This window comes from Hyposmocoma kahamanoa, unplaced genomic scaffold, assembly GCF_003589595.1.
Source record: "Hyposmocoma kahamanoa isolate Upper Pololo Valley unplaced genomic scaffold, ASM358959v1 65, whole genome shotgun sequence".
Lineage (NCBI taxonomy): Eukaryota > Metazoa > Arthropoda > Insecta > Lepidoptera > Cosmopterigidae > Hyposmocoma > Hyposmocoma kahamanoa.
Genome location: NW_020653853.1, coordinates 5,583,605 through 5,603,327, shown reverse-complemented (window position 1 = coordinate 5,603,327; position 19,723 = coordinate 5,583,605). Strand labels below are relative to the sequence as shown.

The 19,723-nt window shown below is 39.5% G+C and overlaps 1 protein-coding gene and 1 long non-coding RNA gene across 5 annotated transcripts in view; one reads left to right on the top strand and one right to left on the bottom strand.

Moving 5' to 3' along the window:
- LOC113231253 (beta-1,4-N-acetylgalactosaminyltransferase bre-4-like) overlaps positions 1-15,201 on the bottom strand; it is a 29,588-nt gene extending 14,387 nt beyond the window's left edge. For 3 of the 4 annotated variants that reach the window (XM_026465484.1, XM_026465486.1, XM_026465485.1), the window contains exons 1-5: positions 14,418-14,527; positions 9,086-9,240; positions 7,781-7,916; positions 4,492-4,589; positions 2,358-2,544 (exon numbers count right to left, since the gene is read on the bottom strand). In XM_026465484.1, the coding sequence (XP_026321269.1) occupies positions 2,358-2,544; positions 4,492-4,589; positions 7,781-7,916; positions 9,086-9,240; positions 14,418-14,512 (671 nt within the window). In that variant the 5' untranslated portion in view covers positions 14,513-14,527. Of the gene's footprint in view, positions 1-2,357; positions 2,545-4,491; positions 4,590-7,780; positions 7,917-9,085; positions 9,241-14,417; positions 14,528-15,067 lie in introns of those variants that run through there. The other variant, XM_026465487.1, reaches the window with a different exon arrangement.
- A 394-nt stretch (positions 15,202-15,595) lies between these two features.
- Positions 15,596-19,723, top strand: part of LOC113231317 — a 5,461-nt gene continuing 1,333 nt past the window's right edge. The window contains exons 1-2 of the long non-coding RNA XR_003310553.1: positions 15,596-15,620; positions 15,777-15,902. This is a non-coding gene — a long non-coding RNA (uncharacterized LOC113231317). The remainder of the gene's footprint in view (positions 15,621-15,776; positions 15,903-19,723) is intronic.

Here is a 19,723-nt window from a genome sequence, read left to right as displayed (position 1 = left end):
GAGTAGAGTTCTGGAATACGACCCTATGTGTGTGTCCATGGCACCCGCGATATAGGGTAGGGCGTTATTACTAAGTATGATCACAAATCGCTTTATTATACCAAGGTTACAAAGTACCACAAAGTCGATGTGTTACCACCTTAAATAACTTCTGTCAATAGCGGTTAATTGCGTTTAAGGGCTAGGTCATATTTTTATAATAAGCTAAAGGTCTAAACAAAAAAAGGTGAATAAAATAAGGCACGGGACTAGCTACAATCTTTGCTTGCAGTGAAAACTGTTTTGGGACTGCTTCAACTTTGCTGGTAGATATAACGTCTTCTATATAACGGCGATAAAAGTATTTGCCGACATCTACATAATCAATGCAGCACTATCAACGCGTCCTATTGCTTGGTGTGGGTATGGTGTTCCCTGGTATGAGTCTTCCGTAAGCCAAAACCCCAACCATTCACCCTTTTTAGACGCAGGACAAAGTCTAGGGCGTCTGCCCCACTCTAATGAGAATTTTTTAAAGCAACCTTTCTTCATTGAACTTATTCTTAGGCTAAGAACTCATGGAGCGAATTTCACCCGCGACTGCCGCGGTTGCGGGACCGCGGCCTTCGAAAGTAGGTTTAAAGGTTCGAAGGTAGGTAGGTTTTAACTGCCTCCGTGGCCGAACGGTTACCATGCCGGACTGCCAAGCAGAGGTCCCAGGTTCGATTCCCGGGCCGGGAGAAATATTGTATGGCCTACAGTTATTTCTCTCGTGAGTTTGGGTGTAATTTGAGATTGTCTATGTGTGTGTCCATGGCACCCGCGACACAGGGCTTCCCTAGTGCGGGGCTATGTTGAGTGTGTGCGTTATTATTATAGTGTGTGCGTAAAGATGTAGAAATGTATGCAAAATTTAGTAGCACATTTCACGACGCGTTTTACGCCCGCAGCGGAGACGGTTGCTCGCGGCGGCCGCAAACCGCGCGGGACGCGGTCACCCTGCGCACTCTGCGGTCGGTTCGCGGGCGACGCGTTGCACGCTCCCGGGTTTGGTCTTTCGTTCCCACGCCATTTTGTGATTGATTTTCGATTTGGCAGCGCGTGTCAATTTCTCAAGTTACGAATGTTGAAGTCGATCAATTAATTTCCTATCAGTTACCATTTTACTTAAAAGTTCTGAATAAGTAGATACGGACATCCGAACAAATTAAAGAATTTGTCTTCTTGTTTTTTAACTCATTAATACAAGAACAACGAATAATCCGTAACGATTTCTTTCCGGAATCAGAGGATGCACCCTGAATCTGTTAGGCCTTCTTCTTTAAATTCTTCGATGAAGTATAACGAGATAACTCGTTTTTGATGTGAGTCCATGGCAACGACGATCTCAATCAATCGTAAATAACCGCGCGCCTTGCGATCCTCTTCCGCCAAGTTTGCGGGCCGTTCCGCAACCGCGGCGGCAACGTGACCGCACAAACCTGCAGTATCGTGAGTGTTGAAATAAAACAGCTGTCCCGCAACCGCAGCGGGCGCGGGTCAAAACCGCTTCGTGAGTTCTGTCTCTTAGTATTATTTTTATAAACTTTGTTTTTTCCGGTTGTGAAATGTTTTTAAGACTGTTTACTGTCGGAGGATCGTCATCAGCGCCCAAAGTACAGGGTTACCTAGTCTGAGAACTGATTGCGGTCGTTCTCAGACTTATTCTGAGATTTTTTTATCATGCAATATTATTTAATATTCGAGTTCGCGAAATGTTATTCAATAATTACTCGATAATATATTTGAATACTTATATAATAAAACATGCAATTATTATTATAAAACGAAGTTTTTCATCAGGGCCATCATTGAAAATTTGGAATATCGTAGAATAATTAAAAATTCTCCTTTCGATGAAATTAGTTCTTCATTAAAAAGGGTGTGCGTGTGTGGGTGTGGTTCAATTAACAAGATTTCATTATTTTATGTGATTTATATATGACGACGGTGTTCATGGTCCCGGGTTCGGTCACCGGCGCGCGGCGGGGTCAACGTAGATGAAGTAACTTTTTTAAATTGTCTCGGGCCTGAGTGCTTGTGGTGCCGTCGTTGTTTCCTATTTCCATAACACAAGTGTTTTAGTTACTTACTTTGGGATCGGAGCAACGTATTAGATGTTGTCTTATATATATTTATATGCCGAATGGCTGTGGAGCGGACTGTGAACTTGGTTCTTTTCAAAGCGATAGTCATTATTTAGGTGTGCATGCTTCATCACCGACCTCATCGTCGCTTTCCATCGGATGAGATGGAAGTCAAATGTGCACCAAATTTATCATAAAAAAGAAATCTCTTCGTAAACACATATAATTACTGTTTCGATAATATCTCCTTACCTGTATCGTGAATTAATGACAACAGACATATGCCTAGGCTGCTTAGGACAAGAATATATGTTCCTAGAGTCCAGCGGCAGAAGATCCACATCTTGGAAGATCAAGCAATCGCATCCATCGGGTTTCATAACCTGAGTCTCCAAAAACGCTGCGTTGTATAACATACCTTTATTGAACTCTTTATTGTCTGCAAACAATATTTGGTAAGAAAAAGGCCAAATTAATACGTAACTTTTTTAATGCTAACATTCTCGCAGGACTATATTACTTACTAACGTTATAAACAACAACTTTTGTTCCTTGATTTTTTGCAAAATATTATAAATTGGCCAAAATAAACTTTTTTTAGGTTTTTTTTTAGGTTTTTGTTGCAGTCTCTGACATTTTTTAAATCTGTATCTGGTTTATAATATCAAGTGCCGCTACGAACAAGTCGTGCGTCTGATGGTAAGCTACACGCCTGTCCATTACCGTTGCAGTGCCACTCAGAGCTTCAAATCACAAAGAACTGAGGAGCATTGCCACTGCGCCCATTACCTTGAAACATAAGTTGACAGTCTGCGACTCCCACCCCCGTCCTGCGTTTTGCTCAGACTTATCACTGTTTAGAGCGACCTATTAAAATATTTTTATTTTTGTATCAAAGTAAAATATCATGAATTATTAAAAGTTGTTTTTATGATGTTAGTAATATAGTCCTGTTATATAAACCTGATAATTACTAACTTACGCCATCTCTATGTATTACATACATTTTTTGTAGCAGGAGAGCTCGTTGTAAAACAGTTCAACTAGGGAAACGCTGCCATCATACCTATTTCTTACCTTACCAGCAGTAACGTGAGCATTAGGTACTGCATTTCGGTTTGAATGGTAAGGGTGCTAGAGAAATTGCGTGACGTCTTTATGTCTCATCCATGCGATTAAAGGCCTAAGTGGCACTGCATCTGTTAGGTAGGCATTTTGATTACCAACAGACAGATGACTTATTCGGTCCATCACATGGTCTTTTTTTTAAGAAGGAGGCAAACGAGCAGAGACGCCATTTGATAGGAGTTGGTCATCGTCGCCCATGGACATTTGCAACATCAGATGAGCTGCTTATGCGTTGCGAGCCTTTGAGAACCCTGTAAACACGCTCTTCGAAGAGCCCCATGTTATAGCGCAAAGGAAATACTTCATTAGGAATATCATTCCACATCTTGCAGGTTCGAGGAAGGAACGAACGAGATGCCCGCGTGTACTTACAATGCCAGGCATCTAAGATGTGGGGATGGACTCTGCTCCTTTGGCGGGAGGAGCGATGGTAGAAACAAGACGGTGGCACCAGTTCGAAAAGTTCCTTAGAGCATTCTCCATTATACAGACGGTATCAATTAATTAATAGATTCAAGCGTTACTTTGCGGAAGTCCATGTTAATAAAAATGGAAGTAAATTAATTTACAACTCCGCGAACCCAGTGAAAGTTACATCGTGCAAAATAGCTGCCCCAGTGTTGAATATTTATTTCTTGCAGTTAATTTTCCCACTCTCTTTTGTTGTTTGTTTGTGACTGTAGTTGCGCTTGTGTTATTTATTTTATTAATTTTAACCATAGGGAGGGTGGAAAAATTAACTGCATAAAAATATTCAACACAAGCGCACCTATTTTGCACGATTTAACCTTCAATGGGTTCGCGGAGTAGCAAATTGATTTACTTCCATTTTTAAAGGTATGACTTACAAGGCTTTAATATTTCCTGAAATACGGTACGAAATTGTAACACAATAACTGTGCTCTAATTTCAGTGGTATGAAAGTTACCAAGTACATTATTAACTTGAATTCATATCGAGTTCTTAGGTTTTCGCGATTGTTACACATAGGAAATGAAACTATATTTCCAGATTTAAATTGCGTATATTTGTTTATTCAAACAAACCAACGTGCGAGTTCGAGCCCTGTCCCAGGGTCATGACAATTTAAATCCGGAAAAATAACTTGAATTCAGTTTTATTGTCCAATATATAAATCTTCAATTCCGACTTGTTTGTGTTCAATAACAAGCGTGTAAATCAATTGATATCCAACTGATGTTTAAAATAAACACAATCAATCAATCAATCGAAAGTATATAGAGTTTGAAACCCTCACCTGTTTGTTCCACGACATAAATTGAATATTCTAATTTCTGATTCATTAAAAAAGGATGAATATGACGAAGGAAGATAGCTAAATGTTCTTCGCGATCCCTGAAAAAAAAACACGTTTGTGTTGAAAATAATATCGCATCATGTTTCGACAATTAAAAACAAGAGAGTGCGTGAAATATGATACAGGAACGGTGATATAAAAGGAATATCCTTTAATGATATCGCTATGGGAAAAGAAAGGATGATCGTTTCGATATCAAAGTAACCACGTTAAAGAAGTCTTTAGCCTATTCTTAACAAATTACTCGGAATAGACGAACTTGTACAAAAAGAGTGATGCTAATGTAGCAAGCGACATTAGTACGCCTGCGACCGTAGGAAGTGGAAAACAGTGACGTCCACATAATTCAAATATGTGTGTACTGTGATTGTGGCATTTACACCGTTTCTTAGGTTAAGGCTGCGGTTCCACCAGAGACGTGCGAGGAGGTATGCGGTTTGGTGAGATAAGCGTAGGCGAGCTACGGCGAGGTTGCGTACACGTTGCCGAGCATCCATAATGCCGCACCCAATAATGCCACTTCTTTTTCGTAAAAGAGACTTAAAGATTCAACGAACGAAAAATAACGTTTGTTCGAATTTTCATTACACCGAAAACCGAATTATATAGAAACAGTTGTTCTTACAGGATATGTTGAATGTTTATCGTAAAGGCACGATTAGATTCGGTTAGGTTAGGTTAAGTTAGGTTTAAAAGAAGTGGTAGGGGAGCTTTTCCCAGACTCTCCTGAGCACTCTCCCCCGATGATGGCCCCACCCTGATACTGAGGGAGAAATAGGAGCGGCCCTGTTCCGACTACGGGGCAAAAAGATCGCAGCGGGACCGGACGGCGCCCCGAGTCGGGTGCTGTATTTGACAGCGGAATGCCTGAATGAGTTGCTCCGGGGACTGTTCGACACGTACCTACGCAGCGGGCAGTTCCCAGAACAATGGAAACAGGGTCGACTGTGTCTGTTGCAGAAGGAGGGTCGTCCAATCGACTCGCCTCCTGCCAACAGGCTCATTGTGCTGTTGAACGAGACGGCCAAGCTCTTCTAGAGGGTCCTCGTTAACCGTCTCATTAGGCACCTCGAGGAGGTGGGGCCTGGTCTCTCGGCGGCCCAGTACGGCTTCAGGGCGGGACGGTCTACCGTCGACGCTCTGAAGAGTCTCACGACAGACGCCGTGGATAGGGGGAAGGTGGTCATGGCTGTGACCTTGACCTTCTTGACGTCAAGAGAACTTGATATCAAGAACGCCTTCAACAGCCTTCCTTTCGAGACACTGAGAGAAGCGGTCCGTTACCATGGAGTACCTCCATATCTCAGAAGGCAGGGTGGTTCTATGGGAGGGAAAAGACAGGAGGCTACACCAGGGGCGCATCGAGTGCAGCGTTCCACAGGAGTCTATGCTGGGCCCCATGCCGTGAAACGTTGGCTTTGACTGGCTCCTACGCAGTCCGCTCCTTCCCGGGACGAGGGTGATCTGCTACGCAGATGACACCCTCGTCACTGCTCGGGGCAGGACTTATGAAGAGGCTGCGCGGTTGACATCTAGTGCGTAGTATCTGCGTAGTGACATCTCTGTTGGTAGAAAGGATCCATCTGTTGGGCCTGAGAGTCTCCATACACAAAACGGAGGCCCTCCTATTCCATGGCCCACACAGAGGCCGCCCTAGGGTGACAAGGATCACCTTTTTTGGGGAGACGATCCCAGTCAAGGGTTAGATGAAATATCTGGGCCTTGTACTGGATGGGAGGTGGAACTTCAGGGCGCATTTTGCACAACTCGCCCCGAAGGTGGTGGGTACCGCTGCCTCCCTAGGGCGACTCTTGCCAAACGTAAGCGGACCAGGCTCGGTCTGCAGGCGCGTGTACTCGGGAATAATCCGGAGTATGGCCCTATACGGCGCACCGGTTTGGGTGGAAGCTCTCACCGCTCGACTCAAACTCTTCTTGCGAAGGCCGCAGAGGTTCTTAGTGGTGAGCGCGATCCGGAGATATCGCACGGTGTCGTGGACGACGGCCACTCCTCTGGCGGGCGATCCTCCTTGGGAACTCCAGGCAGAGGTGCTCGCGGAAGTGTACCGATACCGACGGCCATGCAGGCCAGTGGAGAAAGGCCGAATGCCGAAGACCTAGAGAGGATCAGGCAGCAGGCCGCGTTGCCTTAATCCGAAAATGAACGGAGGACCTAGAGTCCGCAGTCGCCGGCTCAGTGTCGGTGGAGGCAGTTCGTTCCCACCTAATCCGCTGGGTTTACCGGCGATATGTATTTTTGTCCTACAGATTGGTGCAGGTTCTCACCGGACATGGATGTTTCGGCGAGTACCTGCACCGGGTTGCATGTCGGAAGACGACCACTGTCTGTCACGAGTGGGACGCTCCCGTCGATACAGTGCGTCATACTGTGGCAGAATGTGCGGCAGGGGGTCCTCAGCGGCACTCCCTGACCGCCTTAGTGGGTGGAGATCTCTCGCTGTCGGCCATTGCAACAGTCGAGCATCGCGCCCACAATGCATTGAGGGCGCGATGCTCGACAGTCAGAGGTGTTGTGATGCAATGTCCTCCTTCTGCAAAAGCGTACTTTCGCGCAAGGAAGCCTCGGAGCGGCTCAGAGAGGACGACTCCCTCGCTGACCCGCTTCAAAGACGGCGGCTGGGGAGACGAAGGAGGCAGAAGGAGGCCGTCCTTCTTCCCCCGCTGTAGTGAGCCGTGGGGACAGGGGTCGGGGGAACCTATCTCCTTATGGCGATGGAGGTTAACCGCTGGGTTTTAGTGTGTATACCTGGCTAGAGCCCGGGAGTCACACATATCCGCTCGCAGCTCCCCCCGAGCCGAGCGGTACGCTTAACGCATTTCCCAGAAACAAAAAAAAAGGTTTAAAAGAAAGGGTTCAGCCCAGTCCCATATAACCCCAGCTCTGCCCCCGCGGGGCCGGGGTATCCGTAAGCAGATTCCCCCAAATTAACAAAAAAAAAGTTTAAAAGACAAACCATTTTCCTTTCAAAATTACTTTCGAGGTTATAAAATTTCGACCAAACGTTATTTCTGGAAAATGTCATTTCGGACTACTGATAGGTAACCGTGCCCTACAGATCTTTGCGATTTAAAGCTCTGAGTGACCCTGCAAGCCGTGTAGCCGTGTCGTTTATCACCAGATCAAGCTCAATTTATATGATATCATAAAAAAACTCTGAGAAGCGCGCTATTTTGTGTAGTAACAATACCTAAATACTTTCTATAACAACCTGTATGACACAATAATGCAAACTTTATGTTTGGGAATGCAGTTGCTCGGTGTGTACATCCCGCCTCGTTCCACCTGCGGATACAAGGTCTCCACCCATGCCAGTTCCACTTTTGTCATGTCAACGTTGATTGGACCTGAAATATAGTATATAATTTTTAATAAATTAAACTAGTATTACAGTAAAAAATTTTGTTATGATTAGTATTGCAATTTTATGTCTGCTTGAGATTTTTAATCAGAGGAAATACTACTAAATACTGGATCCCAAGTTGGAAAAATAAATATACGCTACTTAGATCCGAAAAAGTAGTTTAATTTCCTAAACCTAAGAAGTTGTTACCTACTCTTAGGGTTATTCTTTTAATTCTTTACTTTCTTTTTGATAATTTACCTTTAATTTAGTCTAATTCTTTCTACTTTTTCTATTTTTTATTCTACTAAAATCTCTCTTTTTTTTATTGACTTCTAGGTGTTAGTCTTTGAATGTCGTGTACATTACATCTACATCACATCATACACTACATCTTTAATTGGCTTTGTATCGGTTGTTCTTTTTAGTTTTAAGTTGTTTGAACGTATTAATGCACATGCATGCTGGTGTGGCTTTTGAAAATAAATAAATAAATAACTCAGCCGCAGTTGGTAAGAGCGGTATGGCAACCGACGCTGGTTCGAATCTTTGTATCAATAATAATAGCAAACTAGTTATTTTCACAAAAAAATTAATAAATATTATGGTAGTAACAACATCAAGGTATTCAATAAAATCAATATTGCTAAGAAGTCGTTCAAAAAAGGAGGAGGTTTTCAATTCGTCTGTATATTTTTTTTTGTAGGTATGTGTGTTACGCGATAACACCGGGCATTAGTGAACAGATTTGAATGAATCTTTTTTTGTTGGAAAGGGGATACCTCAGTAGTGGTCCCATTTAAATCTGAAGAAAATATTCCACCTCTAAGGGTGGCAAACTAAGGGATGAATTTGTTTACGAGCTCTTTCCGGTAACCGATTTCAATAAAACTCGGTTTTCTTAGTACTTTGTACTGATTTGTACCTGTGTGTAAGTTATTATCTTTTGTACCTACTTTGAGTGAACTCACAAGGGTAGCATTATTTGTACTGTGTAATGATAATGTTTAGGTTAAGATAGAAATAGGTAAATAGGATATTATAATATAAAATTGCTTTACTATCGCATTAGGTAAGAACCTGTAATGATAGTTAATAAGTTGTGGTAAATAAATAAATAAATTTAAAAAAAATAATTATGTCTTTATTTTTTTCGCAGAGATTTGTACATACCTAAATTATTTGGTAATTTGCAGAACGCGGACGAATTCTCTGTCGTGGTGAGATCGGGTTCTAGAATGTTGGTTGTCGGTGGCTGATAATGCATGTTTTGATACTTTATTAAGTCCAAGTTGAAACCTGGTCCGCCACCATTTATTACTCGAGGTCTGGGTATATGAAAATATAAATAGTACTTATTACGAAAAAAGTATTTTTAGTAGGACGCTTCAACTAATCATAAAAAATATTGTGTTATATTAATTTTAATATATTATATTGGTACTTATATCATTTGTTCATTATGTCACTTAATCATTATATCTAATGTTTGTTATAGTGAAATTTTTATTATACACATTGAAATTATGCCTTTTGTTGTTATACCTTTTGTTGATTATATACAGTGAGTGATTATATCCTTAGAAATTATATCAAATGTTATTATACCAAGTGAAAATAGATTATTTGTTGTTATATATTCCATTACATATCCCAGCTAGGGAGTCGTCCTCTCTGAGCCGCCCCGAGGCCTCCTTCTGCGAAATTAAGCTCTCGCGAAATGATACTTCATGAAATGACAAATTAAGCTCTCGCTATCGAGCATTGTGCCCACGATAGTTGGTAGCGAGAGAGCACAGTGCACACCTAGTCTAACGCTGAAGAACGGGTGATTCTGATTTTTTTCGTGTCTCACAGTAGTCAATTCATTCTGCTGCACCAAAACATAGCCAGCTTTTTTGATAAAAGAGACCTGCTGGAAATCACAATTTCTGAATTTAACTCCCATCCTGATGCTATTTGCCTAAGTGAAACATTTATAAAAAAAGGTGAGGAAAAAAATGTAAAGTTATTTAATTATGATTTGGTGTCTAGTTATTGTAGAGAGAACAAAAGAGGCGGTACATGTATTTTGTTAAAAAGTGGTATTGTGTCTAGGGAACTTAGTTTCTTCCGTAGATATTTGGTGCCGAGAGTATTTGAGTGCTCTGGTATTGAATTGCCGGCGTATAATTTAATTATTTTGTGCATTTATAACTCGAGTAAGAGATTTGGTACACATTTCTTAAGAATATTGGATTCAGTATTGCACGACGCCACGAACTTACATAGAAAGAAAAAAATTATAATCACTGGCGATTTTAACATAAACATTCTAGAAAATACTGTGGACAGCCGCTATTTTAAAGATTTAATGTCAAATTACAACCTAATACAACATATAGACCAACCGACTAGACAACTCTCATGCTTAGATCTTATTATTAGCAATATAAAGGAAGGTATTGGAAGCGTCTTACCCCTTTATCTCTCTGATCACAATACCGCCCAAGTGTTAAGTTTTTCCCCCCGAAATAAACCAAAAGAAACAACTTTTTGGTACATCACAAAAAGAGAACTAACAGAGGAGAATAATAAAAAATTTCAAACGAACCTTAAAGCATTAAATTTTAATGATGTTTTCAATGAAACAGATATTAATGTAGCGTTTAGAAATTTCCATGAAATTTTCGTTTTATTATATAATCTCTGTTATCCCAAACGCCGTTATAAGGTTAATACAAAAACTAGTGGTCCTAAATGGGTATCTAAAGCGCTAAGAAAGTGTTGTAAAATTAAAAGAGAATTACGTTTTAAGTATTACAAAAGCAAAAACAAAACAGATAAAGTAAAATATAGAAATTACTCAAAAATTTTAAAAAGATGTATTTTGAATGCCCAAAAGAAACATAATACTAATTTTATTAAACATAACAAGAATGTATGTAAGGCCTCGTGGGCAGTTATAAAGGGCCATAACGTACAAGAACCACCCATTACGGATATAACTGAGTTAAATATACAAAACACAAGAGTGATAGAGCCATTACAAATGGCTTTAGCTTTTAATCGACATTTCATAAATTTGACCAATGATAATAACATTATATTTGACAAACATAAGTATGACAATTTAACAGAGGTACAAATGACATTAAATTCGTTCTACATAAAACCGTTCGTAACCTATGACATTATTAAAATAATACAATCTTTGAACAATACAAATGCCTGTGGCTATGATGAAATCTCGACAAAAATTTTAAAACAATGCGGGAATGAATTGGCACCAGTCTTAACATACTTAATAAATCTATCCTTTGAAAGGGGCATGTTTCCTGATGTATTAAAGGTATCAATAGTGAAGCCAATCTTTGAGAAGGGGGACAAGTCGGAACTATCCAACTACCGGCCAATTACTCTCATCCCGACATTAGCCAAAGTTTTTGAAAAATGCATGTACATTAGATTGATAGACTATTGCACAAAATTCAACCTTATAAGACCGGAACAATTCGGCTTTCAAAAGGGAAAATCAACAGCTGAGGCGGTTTTCAATATTGCCGGAATGGTGACCAAAGCTCTTGATACACAAAAACACAGCACAGTATTGTTCCTAGACATGTCTCAAGCTTTCGATTTTGTAGCACATGAGAGACTGCTGACCAAATTAGAAAAATATGGTATTAGGGGCATAGCACTGAGTTGGTTTAAGTCGTACCTATATAGCAGACAGCAACGGGTGGAGTTAAGCTACCTGGATCAAAATAAAAATATTACCACATGCTGTTCGACTAATGATTTCAATAAGTTTGGTGTTCCTCAGGGAAGCATACTTGGCCCATTACTATTTTTGTTGTACATTAATGACCTGCCCCTGATAACTCAGCACAAAATTGTCATGTTTGCAGATGACATTGCAATAGTCATCAACTCAAATAATAACGACGTCAATCATTATGAAGCCGAAATTAATGACACAATGAAATCTGTAATAGTTTGGTTAAATAGAAACAATCTACATGTGAATTTGGATAAAACTAAATATGTCCAATTTGCTGTTAAGAGACGTACACCAATGAATATTACTATAAAATATGATGGAAAGATCATACAAAGTTTAGAGACAGTAAAATTTTTGGGTATTCTAATAGATAAAAAACTGAGCTTTACCAATCATATTGACAGCATCTGCAGCAAAATAAACAGATTTGTGTACGTCCTTCGTGGATTGAGACGAGTTGCCTCTAAAAGAATATGCTTGTTTGCCTATCACGGCTACATTGCGTCGGTACTACGTTACGGATTGATTATATGGGGTAATGGAACATATGTAGAGCGAGCTTTTGTAACTCAAAAAAAGTGTATTCGAGCAATGTGCGGCATTGGCCCACGGGAATCTTGCAAGCCGCTGTTTAAGGATTTAAATATTTTGACCTTACCTTCCATGTATATATATGAAGTTTGCAAATTTGTTAAAGAGCATTCACAACTGTTTAAAAAATCGATAGATGTTAATCCACGCGCGAAAAGACACCCAAATAGACTTGTCGTTGAAAATATACCTAAGACTACACTGTACTTAAAAAGTTCATATTATATGTGCATGAGAATTTATAATAAGTTGCCAATAGAAATAAAAAACTTGACATATAAAAGAATGACATCTGAATTGTATAAATATTTAATTAAAAAAGGTTATTATAGTGTAAATGACTACCTAAAAGACTAAATTTTACATGCTTTTGTATAATGGCTGAATAGCAGTACCTACTCAAATGTAACAACTACCATCCTGTAAAAAACCTATTCAATGCAAATAAAACTTATTTCATTATTTCATTTCATTTCATTTCAAGAAAAACGTCCCTATGTAGACGAAGGCTCACAACTCTTGGAAAACATGAAAATCCTAGGGTGTACGCTAAGTGTGCACTGTGCTCTCTCGCTACCAACTATCGTGGGCACAATGCTCGACAGCGAGAGCTAAGAGGCGCTGGGAGACGATGGTGTCATTTTGCGAAAGCTTAATTTCGCAGAAGGAGGTCTCGGGGTGGCTCAGAGAGGACGACCCCCTCGCTGACCCGCTAGGTAGATGGCGGCCGGGAGACGAACGAGGCAGTACGCCCGCTATCTTCCCCTGCCGTATATTGCGGTCGAGGGACTTTTACTACCAAGTCAGAGGGTGCCTTTACACCCCGGGGCATCCTCCGCAGGCCAAAGCCCGCTCCCCGCGGGCCATCCGACGAGACGTCTCAATAGTTTCGCAAGCGGATCCTGGGGCTTCTCGCTATGGCATTACGGTTAACCGCTGGGTTTTAGTGGGTATACAGGGGCTACCGCTTGGGAGACACACGTAACCGCTCACTGTTCCCCCGAGGCGAATGGTGTGCGTAACGCATTTCCCAGTGTTGGTAAAAAGGTATGCACTGTGGAAACAGAAAAACCACTACCACCTGGTTTTATCATCCTTCAAGAGCAACTACCACCAGGTTACGTCAATACTAATGTGACTGTGACTTTGAGGCTGAACGGCGTTCGGAACCTGATTTTAAGCGTAACGAACTGAAAACCCGGCCGTCTGCGATAGTCAGTTATAATTTTTTAAATGGTGTGCTCACATGCCCGCAGTGTGCGTGGATCCTCGCCCAGAAAATTGGCTATGAAAGCCACATGGGAGTTAACGAACACCGCCAACATCGGATATGTATGCTAATTTTGATTCAATCGGAATCAAACCGATCGGGTAGTCTCGAAATCAGATGGGTTTCCGAGCGAGAAGATGAACCTGACTCCCATTATATCTCTCTACTACTACTATTGTTCCGATTAGAAATGTCAAGTTTCCGGTCAGCCAGTTGTGAATCGCAATTATGCGCCTCGTCTCGGAAAAGACGCAGTTTCCGATCGTAAAAGACAATCAAAATCAAGCTGCTGATGTGATCGCCCTAACTGAAATCGACTGGAAGCATACTACTACTACAAGGGAAGATCTCTACGTGGCTACGGGTAGCGCAGTCAAGGTGGCAACATACTATTTCAAAGTCAATATTATAGACCTAAAATAAAAGAAGCACCAATAAGAAGAAGACCGGTAAAGAGAGATATTGCTACTAAAGATTCACACAAGCACGTTAACTTAGAAATTCAAGTTATAGCTACACAAGGCTACACTCTCCTATATAGGAGATGGCCAGATCAGATTTTGTAATCTGATCTGACCATCTCCTTGGGAGCATTATTTATATTATCATTAGGTAACAATAAATAAGTTTTAATAGCAGTAGAGCGCCTTATAAAAAGTTCATTCAGGGAAGTACTGTCACCTCACCTATTTCTGCGCCCAAGCAGTAATTTGAGCACATAGGATTTGTCAACTTATGTCTCAGGGTGACGGGCGCAGATCTTTGTGATTTGGTGCACTGAGTGGTACTGCAACTGTTATGAACAGGCGTGTCACTTGCCGCCAGGTGAGCGACTTATTCGGCCCGTCCCTTAGACTCATAAAAAATGTTTAAAAACATACTCCTTTTTGAAGACAGGGTACACGGCCAAAACGGGCACCTCGGGCCCACTCGATGTGTCAAGCCACTCATAGAATATGTGATCGCAGAGAATCATCACTACTAAGAATATGAAAAAAAATCGCAAACCACGTAAACTGCATACGTCTATACATGTCATAAATGACTGCACCCTATATCCCGTTAAGGACCCAATTTTGAACATTTTTATTTCTTTTTAATAAACGGCAAGAGTTTAACCTCTTAAAAATAAAACACAATACAAGCGTTCAATGTGTTATCGGATTTTTAGACTGAATTGTAAATAAAATATAACAATAAAAAGAAATATTCGTTTGTTACACTGAATCATTCAGCATTACTAAATTGAAATACGTTTACAACCGGTAAAATGACCTTTGACAACTGTGTGCTGGAATGCAAAGTTACTGAATCGATTACTATTGTTTTACTAAACTTATTTTTTATTCCTAAAATCAGTTTCGGTTTAGCTAAGCACACTTAGCTTTCTTCTTATCGTATCGATGGCAAACAGTACCTACACCGCGTCACAAGTAGCCGCCATTATATTGTCAAATGATGTGAGATGGGTCATCGTTTGAATTACATCACACAAACAATCCAGGTTAGAACCATCCGATAATCCCGGGTTGAACAATTGTCCGAGTGTCGATATCCATTTCGGCTCTTTCGCATGAGGCGGCTACAGTTCTGCGGGTATTTTGCGGAGCTATGCCAGCCAGTGGCATACAGCAATCTTAACGCGGAAGGGTTAAGGCGAGTCGCTGGAGAAGAAACAGGAAAAATTGTTTTGATAGATCAAATGGTTTATGTATTTACTGTAAATAACGGTCTTTTTAAAAAATACGATAGTCCTAAGAATAGGTATTGTCTAAACGTATCTATGGCCTAAACATGTGCTAATGTGTTACACGAAAATGTTAAAATTGTGAAATCATTTTTCCCTTTTATTTTAAAATATATTTGGCAAGCAAGAAATTGTTTAGAATATATATAAATTTTAATAGTCTGTCACAGGAAATGAGTAATTCGTTTTTCATCGATTCTGAAAAAGTACACTTTTTGAGTTAATAGGTATATTATTGAATTGTTAACTCCAACTAAGGCATATTACTTACCGTTTCTATTTTACTGCCGTTATCACAATGTAATAAAAATAACCCCGTGTACGTCATAAAAAATAGGTAATAATTTTAGTTGCAACTGTGAGTTACGTTGATAAAAACTATATAAAAAAGTAAATATTCCCACTTTTGTGGGTATAATCCATTTTCTATTTTTATAGTATTATAGTTTCAATAGCACAAACACCAAATTCAACTCTATGCCTCTTTTTTCAGATACCATGTGACGGGACGAACAAGTCGTTCGCCTGGTGGTAAGCGACACGCCTGTACATAGCAGTTACACTGCCACTAAGGGCCTTAAATTCCAAAGATCTGCCACTACGCCCGTCACACTGTAACGTAAGTTGACAAGTTCCAAGTGTTGGAAGGTTTTCCAAGTAGACATAGAAATGAGACTCCAGTGACTGTTATAAATTATATCATAAGATCTTTCACTATAAATCCAAACAAAACAAAACACGTCTGTTCTAGTCAAAGATGCTTTTCGTAATGGCGGCCGCCTGTCACCGTTCCGTTGATATCGATGATGATGTTATCGATTTATTTCTTATTTCGATGAAACTAATTCTTAATGACGCAAAGTAAGTTTTCTAACAAAATAAAATAATATAATCTCACGATACGTTGACACAAGTGTCTGTGATTACACCAGCACCCTTAAGAAACTAAAATCAGAAAAATTAAATTTACACAAGGACAAGGTGAAGATGGCCGAACAAGTGAAAGATCTAGAGTTAGATCTTCAATCGCGAACTAAAGACCTACTTTCTACGCAGAAACAACTAGAAGAACTTTCAGCTGCAACTAATGAGCTTTTAAAGCTGGGTACTGAGTATAGAGAACTTACTCAAGTCCTTCTTCACGATGAGCTTAGTGAAACAAATGGTCCAGTAGAAACAAATCAGACTCTGTCCCCACCACCCACATCATCAACGCAACCAACACGTGCATCGTATGCCAGCGTTGCTGCAGGAAAACGTGTCTGCTCCACTACAACTGTTGAAGTTCGACACAGTCAACGGTCAACCAAGACTATTAGAACTCCGACCAGGCCATCCAGAAGAACGGTAGTTTTTTCTGATAAAATAGGCGTAGGACTAGGCCACCACCTTAGTAACCACTTAAAACAAAGGGTAGTCAACTATTGCTATCCAGGAGCTACTTTTAGTCAAATTATTACACTGTTAAGTGATTGCAACTTTGATAAATATACAACAGTGATTCTTATAATAGGTGATAGTACTAACATTAGTAAAAAAGAAGTAAATAGTAGCATTGACGTGTTCTTGAGAATTCATGAGAAGTGTGGGTGTAAATTCATACTAAGTGCATTCCCTTACTGCTCTAACCTAGACATCGCTCGTAATAAGTATATATACAACATAAATTCGCACATTCATAATTTGACTTGCCGTCATAGTGACGTTATATTTTGTTTTGATATTAATAAGTTCGTAAGGAACTTCAAACTTTTTGAGAATAATTTACTTTTACCCCTAAGGTATCTAAGACATATAGCTAGTTTGCTATCTTTTAATATTAAGGACGCTGTTATAGAAGATATAACACAGTCCCACGACAATGCTCCTACTTTAAGTAGCAACAGTATACTTTTTAATAAGCATAATTTAAACTGAAAACACGACAACAGAAAAGTCTAATCGTTTCCATGTAGTACATCAAAATATTCAAGGCTTTTCTGGCAAAATATTAGAAATAAGTCTTTTTTTGCACGATATTTCCGTTGACGTGTTTTGTGTTACAGAACACTGGCTGAAAGATTACGAAGCCATTAACAATATAGAAAATTATGTAATAGTCAGTTCGTTCATAAGAAAGAGCTTAAGTAGAGGCGGATCCATGATTATTATTAAGCGTAACTTAAAATTTAAAGAGCGTAAGGATATCACAAATCTTTCTACTGAACGAACTATTGAGATTTCATGTGTGGAATTGGATCAGTTTGTCGTCTTATGTGTATACAGGCCCCCCTCTGCTAATTTTAACGAGTTTGAATTAATTATGGAAGACAGTTTAAAGCGGATTTTTCCAACCAAAAAAAACGTAGTAATATGTGGAGATTTCAATGTAAACCTGTTGGAAAACTGTTCTACTTCTGTAAGACTCATTAATTTATTTCAAAGTTTTAACTTGATTAATCTTTTTTTAGAACCAACTCGCATTACTGCCTCCTCTTCTACTTGTATTGATAACATCTTTTGTAACACAGACGCAGTGTCTAAATCAATAATTAATTGCTTAAGATCCGACCATAGTGGCCAATTGGCTTCTTTTAATTGTAAAATGAGCAAGAAGGTAGACCAATTTCTCTGCAGACCGATTACCACAGAACGAATAATTAGATTTCAAAATAATATCGGCAATAGTTTAAATTCCCTATCCCATATACCGGAGGATCCAAATACTTTATATAACACGATATTTGGTTTAATTAAAAATGAATTTGACAATATATTTAAATCGAAAACATTAACTTTCCATAGAGAGACTAAATTCAACGACTGGGCAACAGTAGGTATTCATAAGAGTAGGTCTCGTTTGTATGAGCTATATGCTATGAAAACTTATAATAATAATTCCAATTTTATAGAATATGTTAGAATTTATTCGAAAATATTTAAAAAAGTTTGTGTAGCTGCTAAGGTTAAGTTTCACAGCGACAAAATTAGACAATCGATAAATAAATCTAAAACTACTTGGAGCATAATAAATAAAGAGTCAGGCAGGGTTAAACTACACGATAGAGATATAGTTTTAGAATTAGACAGCAAACTTATAAAATCTAAAGATAAAGTAGCCCAAGCTTTTGAATCGTTCTTTTCGGAAATTGCTGTGAACACTACAAAATCATTAAATTCCTCCCCTTCACTTGCTATTGATCTCCTAAAGGAAAATGTTAACGTTTGTGGCAGTTTATTTAATTTTCGTCATGTTAATCCACAAGACATCATAAAAGCTTTTAAGTCAATACATGTTAAAAAAACTGAAGATCTCTGGGGCATATCAACTAAAGTTATAGACTCAGTTATTAATCTCATTTCCCCACAGTTAGCTGTAGCTTTCAATAGGTGCGTTGACGAAGGTGTTTTTCCCGATTTAATGAAATACAGCAAGGTTATTCCCTTATTCAAAAGCGGTAGGAAAGTTGATCCTAGCAACTATAGGCCCATTTCAATTTTACCAGCTTTAAGTAAAATATTCGAAAAGGTTATGTTAACTCAATTACTGTCCTTTTTCGGTAGGAATCATATTTTTCATAGTGAACAATACGGGTTTACTAGTGGTAGATCGACTAGCGATGCGGGGGTAGCGTTACTAAAACACATCTTTGATGCTTGGGAAAGGTCCCAGAACGCTATTGGTGTTTTCTGTGACCTCTCAAAGGCATTTGATTGCGTTGATCATAATACTCTTATTAGGAAGCTGGAACATTACGGTGTAAATGGCAAGGCGTCGAAACTTGTCTCGTCATATCTCAACGGTAGAATTCAGAAAGTAGACATAAATGGAGTAACTTCTTTGGGTTCTCCAGTAAAAATGGGTGTTCCGCAGGGCTCAATACTTGGACCTTTCTTATTTCTGATTTATATTAATGATCTGCCATTCTTTGTTAAGGACCATTGCGAAATAGTGTTGTTTGCTGATGACACATCCTTGATTTTTAAAACAGACAGACATGACATTAACCATGACCGTATTAATGATACCCTCTCTAAGGTAGTTTATTGGTTTAATGCTAATAATTTATTGCTTAATGCCAAGAAGACAAAATGTGTTAAATTTGAATTACCTAACGTAAAATCGACTAGTCCAAGCATAGAAATAAACGGAGAAAAGTTAGACCTTGTTAATAAAGCAGTCTTCTTGGGAGTGACCTTAGATAGTAAACTTCAGTGGTTTCCACATATATCGTCCCTGGCCAGCAGATTAAGCTCCGCTGCATACGCAGTCCGCAGAATACGTGAGCTTACCGATGTTAGTACTGCTAGACTAGTTTACTTTAGTTACTTCCATAGTATAATGCCCTACGGGATTCTCATGTGGGGTAAAGCGGCAGATATTCAAACCATATTTGTATTGCAAAAACGAGCGATTCGTTCTGTGTACCGTCTAGGCTCTCGGGTATCTCTCAGAGAAAA